Here is a 16639-nt window from a genome sequence, read left to right as displayed (position 1 = left end):
GTTTTGGTTTTTTTGAGGGAAGAACGGGGAGAAGAGAGAGAATGAGACGAATGGGGGAGAAGAGGAAACGTGGGTCCCCTTTTTTTTCGTACGCCCTCCTCCCTCCCATTCTCCCTCTTCTCCCCGTTCTTCCCTCAAAAAAACCAAATCAAAGTTTTACATTTAAATTTTTAGCCCTAAACAATTTTTAAGTCCTAGTAAATTATACAACAAATTAACGACCAATATCTTACCTAGAGCACTGTGAAATTCTTTTGAAGAAATATTCCGAATTAAAAACACTAGATTTTTTTTATTGAAGCCACTTAGATTTCTTATGGCCTTTGCCATGTAAACGGAAAAAACGTCCAAACGCATGCGTTGCCAGATTTCTGGAAGTCGGATTTTCGCGATGTGAAAAAGCCCTATATGCCCATACTAGTAAAGAGTATGTCAAGGGTTACAGAATTGGAATTTTAACAAGCGATCCGCCACTCAAAGAGGCCGTTTTGGGGGTTTTTGATTTAGCGGAAATCGTCGCTGGGGGTTCTAAAAATAAACGAATAGATGGGTTTTGTGCAAAATTTTTCGCTAAGTCGATTGCTAAAAACCGCAATCGCCTAGCTTTTGTAGTTTGGGAGATATTTTTAAAAAACTGAGAGGGGGTAGCCAAAATTTGGACTTTTTTTCGTTTTTTGTGCAGCAGTTTTCTCGTCAACTGCTGCACCTAGAAATATTCTAATTGTTTCAAAATGATGGGATAGCCCACCTCTTCAAACTATTTTCATGTTTTTTCGATGCTCGGCTCAGAAGACGAGATATTAACGATTGAAATTTTGGAAAAAATTCCTAAAAATTTCTTCGTTTTTTGGCCATGCCGGGCTTCATCCTATAAGCCACCTAGCGCTCGCGAAAGCAAAATTTCCCCCTCTTTGCCTTTAGGGTCTGTTGGGGTGGTCTCCCTCATAACGTCAGCCTACACCTATCGAGAGGGGGGTGGTCACCCCAACAGACCCTAAAAGCTGCAAAAAAAACGAAAAAAAGTCCAAATTTCGGCTACCCCCTCTCAGTTTTTTAAAAATATCTCCCAAACTACAAAAGCTAGGCGATTGCGGTTTTTAGCAATCGATTTAGCGAAAAATTTTACACAAAACCCATCTATTCGTTTATTTTTAGAACCCCCAGCGACGATTTCCGCTAAATCAAAAACCCCCAAAACGGCCTCTTTGAGTGGCGGATCGCTTGTTAAAAGCTTAATGTAAATCGTTTTTTTGTACCAGGAGGAATTGAGTTCTTGACTGCCGTGGGTACCCTTTCGTATGGGAAAAACAAAATAAGTTGGCAAACTGACACCTGCTGATCTACATGTTCCCATACCTAAATTTGGTGTTAATATTTTGTGTTTTTGTTAATACGTAACTTTAGTACATCTTATCAAATATATTATTTCCTGTGACAGATCGTTTTGAATTTCTTCGTTTCACAATGGAAACGTTTCGATTCCCTTAGACATGAGAAATTTCACACTTTTAGCATTGGGTTACAATTGAATCCCTACTTCATCAGCTGTGAACAAACGAGAAAGTTGATCTAAGATTTCCGGGCAATTTTCGTCTTCCAAAAAGGAAACCATTACGGTAAACAAATTTTTAATAGCTTCCTCCGTCACCTGTTAACAAACAGTTGTAACTAAAAAATATAACTGAAACTAAATTTTCAAAAGATAGAAACATAATCGACCTTGGTCTCCCTCCATCAAGATATTCAGATCTCCTCAGGGACAGTTTATGACGCACTTTCAATTTATTTACCCACCCCATTGAAGGCTGGTTATTCTTGAAGGAGGTCTTTGCATCAATTTTGCAATAAATACCCTGTACACAGTCAAAAAGTTCTCTTTTTGTAACAGGAAAGCAAAGTATTGCCCTTTGGAGTACCCAATTGACAAGCAATTCTTATTCCTTAAATGGAAGAACGGTACTCCTACCTTGAACAGGGATTTCTTCGTTAGAATTCAGTCACATATCTTTACACACACACAGATACCTTTAAAATTCCGCCTTTATTGAGGGTGAGCACCTCGCTTACAGCCGATTAAACGCAGATATTGAGCGAGAATACCGTACAGCAGGACAATCAATTAGATCAAAAACTAACACTTCTTCTTAATTCCGAGCAAGACCGTCCGTCTCTCCTCTCACTTCTCACCCGAATGCCTTTCTTTTCTCTCTTTTTCTCCTTCTTCACCTACGCCGGCCCGTCGTCCACCCGTCGTCCAGTTCTTTCGCCTTTTTCTTCTCTCCGAATGGCCTTCGTCTTCTCTACGTTTCTTTCTTCCCAGAACTATAACACTTGGCCTTTCCTGACCATGATTTTCTTGACGAAAATCCGCATTTTTCCCGCTCCTCGGGGAAGAATCTATCTCGAAGTAATCGTAAACGACTGGTAGCTTTTCTTGGCGTCCACTTCTCGTCCGTTTTCTTGCCAGCGAAGGTGGGTCTCTAGCTTTTGTTCTTTGAGGTCCGGCGTCCCACTCGTAGTCATGCGGGACCTGAAAGGGTTTCAGCTGGCTGACATGGGCCGGAAAGCGTCTCCGGGTCTTCTTTTTCCTGCGGGCAGGTACATCCTCGATGAGATAGGTTACTGGAGTGATCTGGTTGACAATTTGATAGGGCCCTATGTAGAGAGGAAGAAACTTTTTCGCTTTTCCCTTTTTACGGACATCACGGGCCACCAGGACGAGTTCACCGAGCTCAAAACGTCTGGCCTTTTTTAGTTTCTTGTCTACCTTTTGTTTGAGTTCTTCTTGTCGTTCTTTCAGTCTTTTTTGAAATGTCAAACTGAAATCGTCGAGTCTTTTCACGAAGTCAGAATTAGATTCTCCTTTTTCTTCTGGCCATGGAAAGAGGCTTTCATGGGGAAGCTCCACATTTCCGTCCATAGAGGATCTCGAACGGGGTCAAACCAGTACTAGACTGTTAGGCCGTATTCAAAGCTACTACTGCTTCAGGTAGGAGTTCATTCCAGTTCGATTGATCCTTGTCGATAAATGACTTCATGGCCATGACGATCCTTGCGTTGGTTCGCTCAACTTGCCCATTTGATTTTGGGTACGCGAGTGAAGCAATTGTGCGTAACTCCCCATTTATTGAGAGCTCGCTCCAAATCGATCTACATAAAGGCCGTTCCCCAGTCTGAAATCAACCGTTTGGGCCTCCGTGGTGAGCGACGATTTTGCGTTGCAGAAACGACACTACAGGACCTGTCGGAACGCTAGGGACTGGGGCCGCAATCACCCATTTGCTTAGCAAATCAATGGCAACTAAGACATATTGGTTCCCTCCCAATATGATCGATTCATAAATACGCTCAAACACTCTTTTGGTGGCTCAATTTGGAGCAGTTCTCCCTCCAACCAGTTTCATGGACGTTTGTGCAATTTACAGAATGCAAAGGAAGACACATAATTTACCACACTCGTTTTCATGTTCGGCCACCAATAACGTTCATTCAGTTTGGCTCATGTCTTCTCGATACCAAAATGTCCGCCTGTGGGCGCGTCGTGGCAAGCTTTAACGATGTCTCTTCTTAGGATCAACTAAAGAATTCTTTCTACCTTTGCCCGTTGTATTTATCTTGTAGAGAACTTCTTTCACCAAGCGGAATATTCCACCTTCTCGCTCCTTCAGTGTCACATCCTTCATTAGTCCCTGGAGGCGAAGCGCTGGCGCCTTAATCGAGTCGTCTCCCTGTTGCCATAACGCAAACTCTTCCGTCGAGTATCCGGTCGGCTTAAGCACACAAACTATGATCTCAGTACAATCTCCGCACTCTACGGGATAACGAGAGAGAGTATCCACGACGATGTTCTCCGTCCTCTTTAGATGGTGGATTTGAAAATCGAATTCTTGCAGGTCCATTATCAAACTGCAAACTTTCCTTTTAGCTCTTTTTTTACTGCACAGCCACTTTACTACCTTGTTGTCTGCCTTAAATTGAAACCGTCGACCAAATAAGTAGTAACGAAGTTTCTTCAACGCCCATACCAACGTTAATCATTACAGCTCATTTGGATGAAAAATTTTCTCTGCGTCGGTCAGTCGTCGACTAATATAAGCTATTGGGTAAAATATCCATCCTCCGGTTTGCATCAGCGCCGCTCCTAACCTTTTTTGACTGGCGTCAATTTGCAACTCCATTTCCACATCGTCCAGACGATGTGCTAACACGGGAGCGTTGATGAGCGCATTTTTAAACTCAGCAAATGATCTTGATTGATTCGGCCCCCACATCCACGCTGAACCCTTCTTCATTAGTGCATAAAGTGGAGTAGCCTTTTCCGAAAACCGCTAGATAAAATTCCAATAGAAAGAGACCATTCCAAGAAAACTCCGTACTGCCGCTACTCGTGGTTTCACTGGGTGGATATCTGGGGAGGGAAAATCAACGACCGCTCGAACTTTCTCCGGATTCGGCTGGGCCTCTCTTCCGGAAACTTTATGGCCGAGACATGTAATCTCACCGGCTACGAATAAACATTTCTCTGCGTTCAAAGTTAGTTTGGCTTTTTCTAGGGCCGTCAGTACTGCCGTTAGCCTGTGTTGATGTTCCGCGAAATTTCTTCCCATCACGACTAGGTCATCAAGATACACTAAGCATGCAGTACATTTCAAGTCGCCTAGTGCAAGGTCCATTAATCATTGGAACGACGCCCCACCGTTATGGAGCCCCATAGGTGATCGAGTACATTCGTACATTCGAAGAAAAAGAAGAAGAAACTCTTTTATCACATTCTTCTTTTTTATTTTCGCCACCTCCTCCCTAATTCTCTCTCTCACCATGGGGGAAACGTGAAACGGTGGGAAACTTATTGGCTCTGAATTTCCCGTGTCGATGTGATGCTCCATCAGAATCGTCTGTTTTAGAGGACCGTAGTCATCCAGGAGTGAAACACATCTATGACAAGACTTGGAGATTTGGCAAACGACGCTTCAAGGACGTTGCCGTGCGTCAGGGTTGACACCCTAGTGGTATTGTATCAAAGCGCAACAGCCGAAAAAATGAATGGCGGCCAGGCTTTCCAATTTATGCATAGCCGGTAAAAAAATGGCAAAATGCAATAAATCAATTCATTGATAAATTGCCTTAATAATTTTACAAAGTAAACTGTTAAGACTATACCAGTCATCATCTATTTCATATCAATAAAACCCACATAAGTGAATGGGCTAGTATGCATGCAATGACACTTAGATTTCATGAAAAATGTCTAAATACCAATTACCTTAAGCACCCAATCGAGATAGGATGCTGAATATTGCAGACAAACTACATCAGTTAAGTGGCCCAGTGGTTAGCAAGATCTAGCAGATTTACAAGTGCTTGAAACGCTTTGTTACGTTTTCAACTGTTATTAAGATTGTAGTTTGCAGAACATTCAAAATTTACTTCCTTAGAGGCTTGTGCCACATCTTTTATCCACGAAAAAAGTGACGTTGGTAGCGAAGCAAAGCCAACTACGGAGAAAGCATTTCTTCTCTTTGTCAGCAGTGGCCATCCACCTTATTTCCTCAACAATGTCACGAGTCTATTCATTAGTTTTCGCCCTTCCTACAATGATATCTCTAATTTCATCGCCAATTTTTGTTCCCCCTCAAATGATTTCACCTTTGTCTTAAATTTAATTTACTATATTGTGTCCAGACATTATAAAACCCTTCCGTTGTCAACAAATTTTCGGATTGTTGATGGTGGTTCTATAATGGAAAAATATATGTTAGATGGGTTGGGGTTACGTTAGGAAGTTAAAGAAAAAAATCAGTTGTCACTTGGCGTTGTATTTTTTTATGTATAAAGGGAAGTAAAAAAAAGTATACACTGAAAAATTTCACTACATAAGACAAAAAATTTTAAATGCAACTAAATATATGTAATTACATAGCATTACATGGAAAATTACATGTTGGGTTACAAGGTGGAATGGTTTTTTGGGGGTAGGGTCCCTACAATCTATACTTTCAGTATAGATTGTGTATGGCTAGGGATTTGACCCCTCCCCAACCCCCAAAAAGGGTCAATGTCAATGTCTCAAATTTCGGTGGAAACTTATTCATGATAACATTATGTTCCCTGGCCGTAGAATAGCGACCCCGTAGAATACCCAATAAATTTAGGATAGAGTAACACAATTTTGTTTCTCCGTAGTGGGGGAAGGGATTGAAGCGTCTAGGAAAAAATGCGAATTTGAAAAGGGTTCTAAAAGAGGCGAGGAAAAATTTAGACTTATTGACGACAGATCGATCGTATACTTCAGTATAAGTCTGAAAGTTCAAGAGTGTACATCAAAATGGAGCGGATCGTAAGCAATCTCTGTTGGTCATTTTAATGCGAAAAGCTCGAAAGAAACGTATCTGTTGTCATGGAAATTTTCAGATTTTTTACAATGTGCACTAAAAAACTAACTGCAGACCTCAAGTCAATGCTGGTCATTTTTGAAAATTTGAGTAAGACTAATTTTAAATTAATTAATATTTCAATTACAAGCAATTTTTTATTAGTAGTGTTCATTTTTAACTATTCAAATCACCTGTCCCTTGCCCGTAAAAATGTGGGTATCACAACGCAGTTAACGGAGTTGTTGACAAAATGGTAATTTTTCGTGAACCGCACGGTGCTATTTGCCAAAATTCTGCACATCTCAGATATTCTGCAAACGTTAGCATGGAAAAGGAATTTTGTGAAGCTTGCGTCGACTATGGAGCTCCAATGAGATCGAAAAACGTTTTACGTGTTGCAAATGCCAACTACTTGTCCAATGTTATTTGTATTATTTGCATTGTATAATAAAGAGGTTTACGGTCAAGAAAATTATTCAATGAATATTTGACGACGCTGAAACTCAAACATTTCATCTAAGACATTTTGGTTTCCAAATGCATAGTATCATATTGGTGTTTCTGACATCCCATTTTTCAGTTCTTTTAGATGACGAAAATTCAGCCGTTTACTTTTTCAAATGACACTTGTGAATGTTTCTGTAGTAATCATGTAACCAATTTAATGAAGAATGTTTTTTTTCTGATTTTCTCATTAAAATTTTTAGTTTCCATTTCACATAACATTAAGATTCCCATTTACTTTTTTACGTTTTATAAACAATTAAATATTAATGACAAATGAATTCAATTTTCCCAATTATGAAATAAAATAACATGAAACTATTATTTCGTCCCCTGAATATAGGAATACGCTACGACATGGATTGATTTTTCGAATGCTTGCTGTTAAGAGTAAAGAGTACTAAGGCTTACAATCATCTGAGGGGAAATGGAAGCAATGGACTCCTTCCCTTGCCATCTCATAGTATAGCACCATTCAAAGTCTAGTAAGGGGTATACTCGGTTGATTTGGACTAAACGACTTTTCAATCGAAACAATAGCGCGTAACTTAACGTGAAAGAAAAAACATATCTGAAACAGTTCTTTGGTATGGGATGAGATTTCTGTCAAAAAAGGACTCAAGTTTTAAAAACAAAACATTTATTCGAAGGACTCGTTGATTACGGCGGAGAGAGTATGATAACAAACAAGAGCGAAAAACTGGCAGATTATGCTTGTGTTGATGTTTCGATGCTACAGATCTAAATGGGCCCAACATACCGCTGTTTACGCAATGAGTGGTGTGGCCAGTTCTATTGTTATTCAAAACATTGCTGTCAAGGCAATAAAAGCTTTGAAAAAGAAAGGCGCAATTGTGAACAATATTTTTTGTGATGGTCACCACCCTTATAAAGGAGTACAAAGACTCTTTGGTGTATCTGGAGAAATGGAACACGTCACACATTTTATTAAACATCCTACCGACTCAAATCTATTGCAATTTTTGATGTCCCCCACATTATGAAGTGTATTAGAAATCATATTTTCACGCACAAATATATGCAGTTAATAATTATTTATATGTCGTTTTCTAAAACTATCTCGTAAAATTTTAAATTTTTTACAGTTTCAAGGAGAAATCAACTTTCATCACTTCTAGAATCTCGATAATGCTGAAAAGAAATATCGATCAGGAATATTCCCGAAGTTATAATCACGAAGAAAAATGCGTCCTTGTAAGGAGTGTTGTCCCCCTATAGCCTATACCCTAACCGCAGTCTCACTAAAAAACGTTGCACCTACTTCTCCTCCTCCCAAAAAACACTTACCACAATTTAACAAGGGGTCTTATGGGACTACGACTGTCCCAATTTTTTTCAATATGAAGGGGTTATGCTACCTAGCAGGAAATATATGTGTTAAACTTCAAATCTTGCTCTATTTTGGGGTATAATTTGCTGTTAAATTCCCTAACTACCAAGCTTATAAAAAATTAAGAACCTTGAATACGAAAGTGCAGAACACATTTTCTTGTTGTTAATGCAGCCTCATTTCATCCTGAATTTTTTTGGCAAGACAAAGGGTTACGAAGATTGCGGCTTTGATCAAGTGGCTTCACTACTGACAAAATATGAAGGTGCGCATTCCAAGAAAGCTTCCAGATTTATTCATGGGGCTGGTCCTATCTCGATAAAAAAAAAAAATTATCCCAACATATAGAGCGGGTTTCGAAGTTTAACATATATATTTTTTTACCTTGGGATACGTAGCTTCAGACTTACTGCGCGATTTTTTTTGCCGATAATTGGCTGCTAGTGATAATCGCTGAAAAATAATCGGCGGTTAAATTTCCGTGGGAAAAATTAGATTTTCCTTTAATTTTTGTCGATTGTTTTTCCGATTGTTTTTAACCTCCATCTAGCGCTAAAAAATAAAATTTTTTCTGAAAATTTGACGAACAATATACACGCTAAGTGGCTACTATTTCAATGTTGAATTTATCATCCTTGGGTATAACACTTATAGGACATCAAAAACTTTTATAAAAGACAACACACATTTCTTTTAGTCATTTCCAATAGATAAATGGTCGAAAAAGACATGTAATGAACAAAAAGAAACTGCGTGAGATTTACATATCCGCCTTAAAGATTGTGTATTTGTAAGCCAATAAATGGAAATAACCATCAACTAAAGTCTATCATTTTTTATGATGACGAAGATCCCAATTTCTTTAAAGCTTTTAAACACGCGCATTAGCTTTAAAGCTAATTCGTCTAGAATTATCATTGAAATGTCAAGGAAATACGATGTGAAAAGCCCCCTTGGATTTTTTTGCAATCTGGCAACTCTTAAATATGTGCTTAGTTTGTTTGTGTTAAGTGATGCGTAGAAATTTCCGGTAGAGGGCCGCCAAAGACGAAGAAAGAAGATCTCATTCCGGCTAGCACCGGCATCTAGAGAGGTTATCTTTTGTGGCCGCGCATATCAAAATACATAATTACAGTAAACATACCAAAGACATATTCTTTTGATATATTGGGCGTTAAAGACGGCACAGCATTGTAATTGAATTGACCATAAAACACGTATGAAACGTAATTTTATTAATCTTTAAATAAAAAGTTTTTTTTCGGAGATAATTCTCTATTCGTAAAATGACAGACAGAAATAGTTCAATTTTTATACAAGTGTCTTTATTTTGACAAACACAGGGATTGATACAATATCAAGACTCAATGATTCATCGGCTCCGAAACCAGGTCGAGTTTCTTAGCCGCCTCTTCGAGTGTTTCGACTGTCTTGTCCTGCCTAATTGAATTTAGGTCTAGATTTTTCAGGAACTTTTCTTCTTCGTCCGCCGTGAGTATGAGCTCCGGCTCTGACTCGGAAGCTGAGTCCAACAACCGGCGGGATCTTCGTGGGATCGGGCCAGGCAGCTCGGTCGTCGCTGCTGCGGTTTGCTCCTCCGCTGGAGTTGAGGCCTGAGTCGGGGCCTTATTGAGGATTGGTTTCTCCTTAAGTAGCTCTTCTTCGGCGCTGTCCGTTTCACAGAACAGCCCCTTTGATTTGCCTTTTAAGTTAACCGGCTCAGTTCTGGGTGTCTTCCCTTTGCCTGGCTCAGGATCTTTGGCAGATCTGAGACTATTGCGCCTCGCCGTCTCTTTTCCTGCCACTTCTAACAACTACTTTGAGGGAGGGTTGATGGCTGACTTTCGTCGGGGCCTCGGGAGCTTCACCAGTGTAACACAGGGATTCTCGTCGTCGAACCTTTTGGTGATCAGCTTCAACTCTTTGGCGGGCGTACTTTTGACGGCTGGAGCGTCTTTTGCCGCGGGCTTCGACCGGGCTACCGCCTTGCCTTTCGACGGCTTGGGCGATATCGGACTCAGCAGAGCCGTAGTTTTCAAAGCTTCAACGTTAACCCTTTTCGGGGTAGATGCCTTGCTCTTACTTGCCGCTGTACGCTTTGGAGTCGCTTTTGGAGTCCGAACCTGGCTCGTCGAGGCCGTTGGTGTCGGTGTCTCTACCTGGCTCGTCGAGGCCAATGGCATAGGCTGATCTACTTGGGGTGAGTGCTTTGTAATCACTGCCGGTATCTCCGAGGTCACCGGGTTACTCGCCGTACCCGGAATAGGGAATTGCCCAGCAGCGATGGCCGTCTGCAGTCAAAGTCTTCTCGAATCTTATACCAGTCAGAGTCTTCTCGACTCCTTTTAGCACCACGACTGCTCGCCACGAATTTCTCTTTTTGGAGAATTTCTTTTTCTATTTCCTTCCTAAGATGTTCACTTATTATAGTTTCTTTTTCTTTCATTAGATCATTTTTCTGTTTAATTACAGCCATCAGCTAAGCCTATAACGATAGAAAAGCATTAACAAAAGTGCCATAAAAAAACGAAAACAAATCTATACCTTTAATTCAGCGAGGTGTTCGTTTACCTCCGCCCAAAAGCTTTGCTTGGCATCGGAGAGAAGAGAACTTAAAAAGAGTAAAGATTAACAATGAGTAATAAGTAACCTCGATCCAAAAAGGCTTACATGAAAATAAAAAAAGGTGCGGGAATGAAACAGACTAAGCCACATCTTTATCCATTTTATTTATTTTTTACTATTAAAAAGTAAAAAAAAAAATAATAATTCTAGAAATACTAGATCCATTGTTTACCGTTTATTCTTTGTAACTCGTTTATTTAAACCTAGTCTCAGCTGGCGCGCCAGAACAATACGTCTGTCTACAATGTCCTGGCGCGCCAGAACAATACGTCTGTCTACAATGTCCTGGCGCGCCAGTACATTACGTAGGGATCGTCTAGCTTTTTCCCTTGCAAAAGCATAGGCAGATCCACACCGTTGCCATACCGTTGCCGTCATGGCGTCTTCCATACTTTTTTATTCAGATATTATTCGCTTTTACTCAATAAAAAAATTGAACACATTTTCTAGTCTATTTAGTATAATTTCATTTTTGCGGAAATTTAGTATTTTATTATCAGTCAGCTGAGCGTCAGTACGTTCCATTGTTTGTTATTGCTATTGACGTCTGTATTTCTGACAAAATTGAATTGACAGCTTCATTTGTAGTAAACGTTTAAATTCGTTAACAGAGCTTGAATTATTAATTATTGTCGCGGAAAGAGTATAGATTTATACTATTAATCCTGTTTTATTTCTATACAACAACCATTTCTTTCTTTAGGAAAAGCTGAGAGCGCTCTTCGTGACTTCAAAACACCCAGAAGGAATGGATTATTTTGATATCCCAAACAACAAGATGCCTGCAGTAAATTAAAGCCTGTCTTAAGCAAGTGTAAAACAAGTTTCATGGACTTTTATTATACCACACGGACGTGGGTATAGGAGATATAAATATGCATAGAGCTATAGATATATAACGAGGGATGCATCAATGAATGGTAGGGGAAGTCCGATTTTTGACTGAAGCCAGTGAACTAAGAAATGATGAAAACTTTTGAGACACAAATAGTGAAGTTCGTTTCAAAAGGACCCGCAAATAAATTGCCATGACGGCTATCTCTTTTGTGCTTCGATTCTTAAGTTCTTGGACATTTTTTGGCAAGGAACAAAAAAGATTATGAATGCGAACCTTTTCCTCTCCAACCCTCCAACTGACACTTTTTAAATCTTCATTACAGCGCACAAAAAAGTGGAATAAATAAAAAAACGAAAATAAAAAAAAATTTCTCAGGTAACTTTAGACATTTCGCCGAGAAAATTGTAATCATCTGGTTCTATTGGCGCCCTGTTTGAGGATAACAGCAGGACCGATGGAGTGGCAGACGGGAAGAATGATATATAGAGATGTCCAAAAAAAGGGATGTTATCCAAACAAAAGAAAAATTCAGTCAAATACACACAAACAAGAACACAAACACGATGCTGGCGCAAAACGGAGTACCACGTGCCCACGGGAATGAAAATAGCAAAAAACACACACGCTCAGGCAACAGCAGCAATGGTGGATTAAAATTCTTGGCGCAGCCGACTAGTCCAATTGCAGAGCACTGTGTGTCCCACTTGTGAACGCTGCACACAATTCTACAAAATGGCGAACACCCAATCAAGCAAAACCTACCCACCCACCCCTAGGCACACGTACATACACTCCCTCTCTTCGGACAGGAAATGACTGCTACCACCTATATGACCATGCTTTGGAGTGAGAAAATATGCTTATTACTGGAGTGAGAAAACACTCCTTAAAGCTGTTAGAAAAGAACGACTTGAAGGCCTGCTGGGCAGTACTGGACCGTCTCTTTCCACAGAATTTCTTCTATCGTCTGGGGATTACAGCTCCATACTCAGACGGAAAAGAAAACCAAGCCACGAATTTTAAAGGCCTTACGCAGGCAATCATCCGCAGAGACCACTTGAGTTCAATTCTGAACATCTGAGTCCAGGGGAGAAAGAGGTTTTCAAACTTGAGGAAGAAAAGCATCGTAAAGAGACTTTAAAACAAAGCAGTATCTAAAGCCGCACTAGTAGAAGAGCAGTCGAAAGTGTTGATGTAGTTGGCCAGCATCCATAAAAGGCAAGCAGACATAGAGAAAGAGAAGAAAGAACTGTCACAGAATTACCTCAAGAAGTTGCTGCCCACGGGTAGTAACAGTTTTGCTGTGAGTAAAATCCATTGCAGAGAAGCACAAAGAATCAGTGTTTGCCAGAATAAAAAAAGAGCCAAAGCAGAGAAGACAGCTAAAGAAGAAAGAGACGAAGAAGCATTATTGGAAGAGGTGAATGATATGGAAATTGAAACTGTAGATCAGTAATGATTGGAAAATAAAAATATTGCAAAATATTTTTTCCTTTGTGTATTAACCGTTCCTCCATCTCTTTGAAATAGTAGTCCTTTAAATTTCCCAACAATTTTTTCTCTATGAACTTGCACTTGATTTTGGGTGCCTTCCAGTAGGTTTAACATAGGTTGAATTCCGCTATGTTGTGACGACTAGTTTTCCCTGTCTTTGCGGAGAACCCACTGATCCTTAATACTTTGTTGTCTATTATTTCCTTGTTTGCGTTTCTGATTGAGCCTATACGTATGAAGGAGCTCTGGTTTCCGCAATCCATCAAGCCAACCAACCTTTTCAATGTCCCGTCTTGTAACTCAATATATTCCGTAAATGTTGGTAATACCCCGTATGGAGAGCCGATGCAAGACTTGGGAGCAGAAGTAACTGTTTACCACCTTTTTATTCAACAAGTCTTCCACGTTTTTCTCTTGATCGTGTTTTCCCAGGAGGTGTTTAGTGTTATCTGTTTGAGATAGGGACTCTGAAATCAGTGTTGTTTGTCTACGTCTGAATTTGAATCCGATCATCGGATAACGGAGATGTACGAAACCAGCGTGTTGGCTTCCGAACAACATGTCTCAATACGGTGTACGACTGGCCGTTTCCGTATACCTCTATGCCGCCTCCAACGATAAGGATAAACATTAACTCTGAACGACGACTTTTTCCGTTGAAAAATTCTCTTTCGGTGAATATAGATGAGAGTTTGATCCAAAAAGCACACCCATGCCTGGTTGGATCCTTGTCATTGGATCAAGCTTTGTGTCGCACTGCGAGAAGATCCTCAAATTTATTTTCCTTTTGGCGTGTGGATCTTTCCAAGACAATGAGTCAACAGTTGACAAGCAGTCTTGGATGCGATTGCAGAAATGGACCAAATTTAATAAGATTAAGTGGTTCCATAGTTTTTATCCTCTAGAGATGAGGAGAATTTCCACATTGTGAAATATCAGGTCCTAACGAAGTATCAAATCGTATTAAATTCTAAGAAATTGAGTTATTTATTGATTTTAACTCGTTTAATCGTCAGACTTCACTAAAAGTAAATTAGAAAAATTAGAGTATAAAATAGAATACCGGTATCAAAAACCAGTTATGTTTGAATGCAAAGCAGTAATATAAGAGTGGATATAGCAAGTATAGGCAAGAATTTATTTGCACTGTAAGCTGCCGTTTTTACTCGCCAGCATTTCGAGTCAAAACATCTATTTTCTTACTTATTGATTGGTTGGATTATGACAATTTTTGGAGCTCAGGGTGTTCCTGATGCAATAGAAGAAGAGCTGAGTTGCGCTTTCTTAAAAATCAGCCCAATCCATCTGAAGAATACGTCCAGAGATAAGGAGACGAGACTCTGAATAGAAAAAGCCGCCATGAAACATTTTGGCGCGACCAATGTAAAAAATCTATTCTAACGGCTAATTCACCCTCACATTCACATGAGTGTACACGAGGACAAGAGGAATTTAAGGGAGGCGAAGAAGAGATGAATTGTACCGACACGATGGATTCTTCTTCAAATGTGGTGCTTATTACCTACAAAATACAAGAATGATTAGTATGGAAAACATTTATGAAAGCCACAAGTAAAAATAAGTTGAAAAAGAATGAGTAGAAATATTTATAGATGAGAGAATATAAAGTCTTCAATGGAGCACACTGCACACTCACAGGGCCACAGGTCATGTAAATCATCAAATTAAATAACAGATTAAATGACGTAAGTGTGGCAAAATGAATACCAAATTGACGAAGCGGACAAGCTGGACACTGCTGCTGATGACGATGCTGATGAGGTTGAATGATGACAAGAAAACCTTTAATTCTTGTTAATGATGATGGCTGGCTCGACTCAAGTCTGCAAAAAAAGACAAATTGAAACATGAACTCACACTGAAACAAAGTAAATAACACATCCATGCCATGCACTGTCTGGTTACATGCTAATTTCTCCTGTGCTCGACACAAATCAAAATTTTACAAGTTATTGAACCGTGATGTTCCATTTATTACAGCCCCACGAATCATCCTAATTAATTCTAAACTATTTACCTGCTATGTAAACTACATTAAACTATCGAGGAGACAAGAGAAGACACGACCGACACGACACAAAGATCAGATTTTTCTAATTTTCTGTGTTGTTTCGTTTTTCGTAGCCAAACGAAATATTTTGTGGCCACAATGAGTAAGAAGCCAAAAGTGCCTTGTAAAAAAGAAATATCTTCCTTTTTCACTATTGTAGCCACCTCTGCTGCAAATTGGTCAGGGTCTTCAACCCATTTCGGATAACCTAAAGAAAAATCACACATAAAAATTCATTATTTTCCTAACAAAAGAAAGACGTTACTTACCTTTGCCCAAGCAGCATGATAAATATTGTAACAGTAGAAGCAAAACCGAACAAAACCACCTTTACTCGATAATCAAAGCTCTCCATGATGAATTGGCTGTAAACTCAAGCTAAAAAACAAGAAAGACAAAACATCAGTTCAAGACCTGCTGCAGCATGAGAAGGCAGAACAATTAAAGTTAAACCTGTCATACAATACATCTATGTGACATTCAATGCCACTCACTGCTACCGGAGGTTCGGCAACTACCTGCGGGAACAGTGCGGGCATAGCGGAAGCCTCGAAGCGGTGCAGCGGCAATCTGACGGCCGGAAATGGCTCAGCTGGAACTTGCTGGGCGGGTCCAAAGTTTCCCGAGCTGAAGCACAATGAGTAGAAGTCATCACATCAAAAATATAACAAAAATATTCAACGATGGGATCTTCTGAAAAAGCAGAATCCTTTATGTCTTTTGCTCCTTTCAATCCCACCATGAAGAAGGGGGTGTTAAACAATACTTGAAAAGCAGCATTTACTTAACAGGTATTCTTTAAGTTTTTGAGAATTAAACAAAGGACAAAAAAATTTGATTTGATGCCAAAATGATATAAAAAGACTGACATAACCATATGGTTGAATGTTATCAGATGTGGTTAGAACTCTCTCTTGGCGATAATTCTTTTTCAATAACACCCTTGAACCCTCTGCTACCTATTTCCTTATAGGAATTTGATACAGCAGTGAGTACTCTTAACAACTAAATCAGCCCCTGGTGAGGATGGTTTTCAGTTGACCTTCTTCTCTTTAGCATTCCTGTGATCAAAGGCCACCTTTTTTCTATCCTTAATGCCTGCATCCTACTTTGCTTCTTCCCAAAAAAACTGGAAGTTTTCTAATGTTGTCGTCATTTCCCTCAACAGCTTAAGACCTATCAGTATGGTTTCAAATCTTGCAAAGCTCCACGTAAAGATCATTCTCTTTTGACTTGTTTGGTCAGTCACTCATTGAATTGGTTAATCAACTCCCAATAACACGGATTCAGATAATGTAGTTTGAAATAGGATCAGCCGCCCAAGACCTCGTTACCCTCGTTGAGTCAGCTTTTGAGGAGCGGAAAGTGTGCTCGACAACCTT

At 39.7% G+C, this 16639-nt stretch overlaps 1 protein-coding gene and 1 long non-coding RNA gene across 2 annotated transcripts; both read right to left on the bottom strand.

Moving 5' to 3' along the window:
- Positions 1–9593: 9593 nt before the first annotated feature.
- LOC124336753 (nucleolar protein dao-5-like) lies at positions 9594–10412 on the bottom strand. Its single transcript, XM_046790541.1, has 2 exons — positions 10098–10412; positions 9594–10043 (listed from the first exon to the last, which is right to left on the bottom strand). The coding sequence occupies exons 1-2, from the start codon at positions 10410–10412 to the stop codon at positions 9594–9596; spliced, it is 765 nt and encodes a 254-aa protein (XP_046646497.1).
- Positions 10413–14688: 4276 nt separating this feature from the next.
- On the bottom strand, positions 14689–15281 carry LOC124338003. The gene is made up of 3 exons (XR_006917616.1): positions 15225–15281; positions 14915–15030; positions 14689–14708 (listed from the first exon to the last, which is right to left on the bottom strand). It is a non-coding gene; the product is annotated as an uncharacterized LOC124338003 (long non-coding RNA).
- Positions 15282–16639: the final 1358 nt, after the last annotated feature.

This window comes from Daphnia pulicaria, chromosome 4 (assembly GCF_021234035.1).
Source record: "Daphnia pulicaria isolate SC F1-1A chromosome 4, SC_F0-13Bv2, whole genome shotgun sequence".
Lineage (NCBI taxonomy): Eukaryota > Metazoa > Arthropoda > Branchiopoda > Diplostraca > Daphniidae > Daphnia > Daphnia pulicaria.
The sequence above is the reverse complement of the archived record's forward strand: the minus strand, read 5'-3'. Positions and strand labels throughout refer to the sequence as shown.

What these genes read in the sequence shown, in the direction of transcription:
- LOC124336753 (XM_046790541.1), bottom strand. Translation starts at nt 10,412, where the DNA reads ATGCCATTGGCCTCGACGAGCCAGGTAGAGACACCGACACCAACGGCC. An exon ending in AGAATCCCTGTGTTACACTG is followed by an intron (nt 10,044 to 10,097) that starts GTGAAGCTCCCG and finishes CCCTCAAAGTAG; the next exon opens with TTGTTAGAAGTGGCAGGAAA.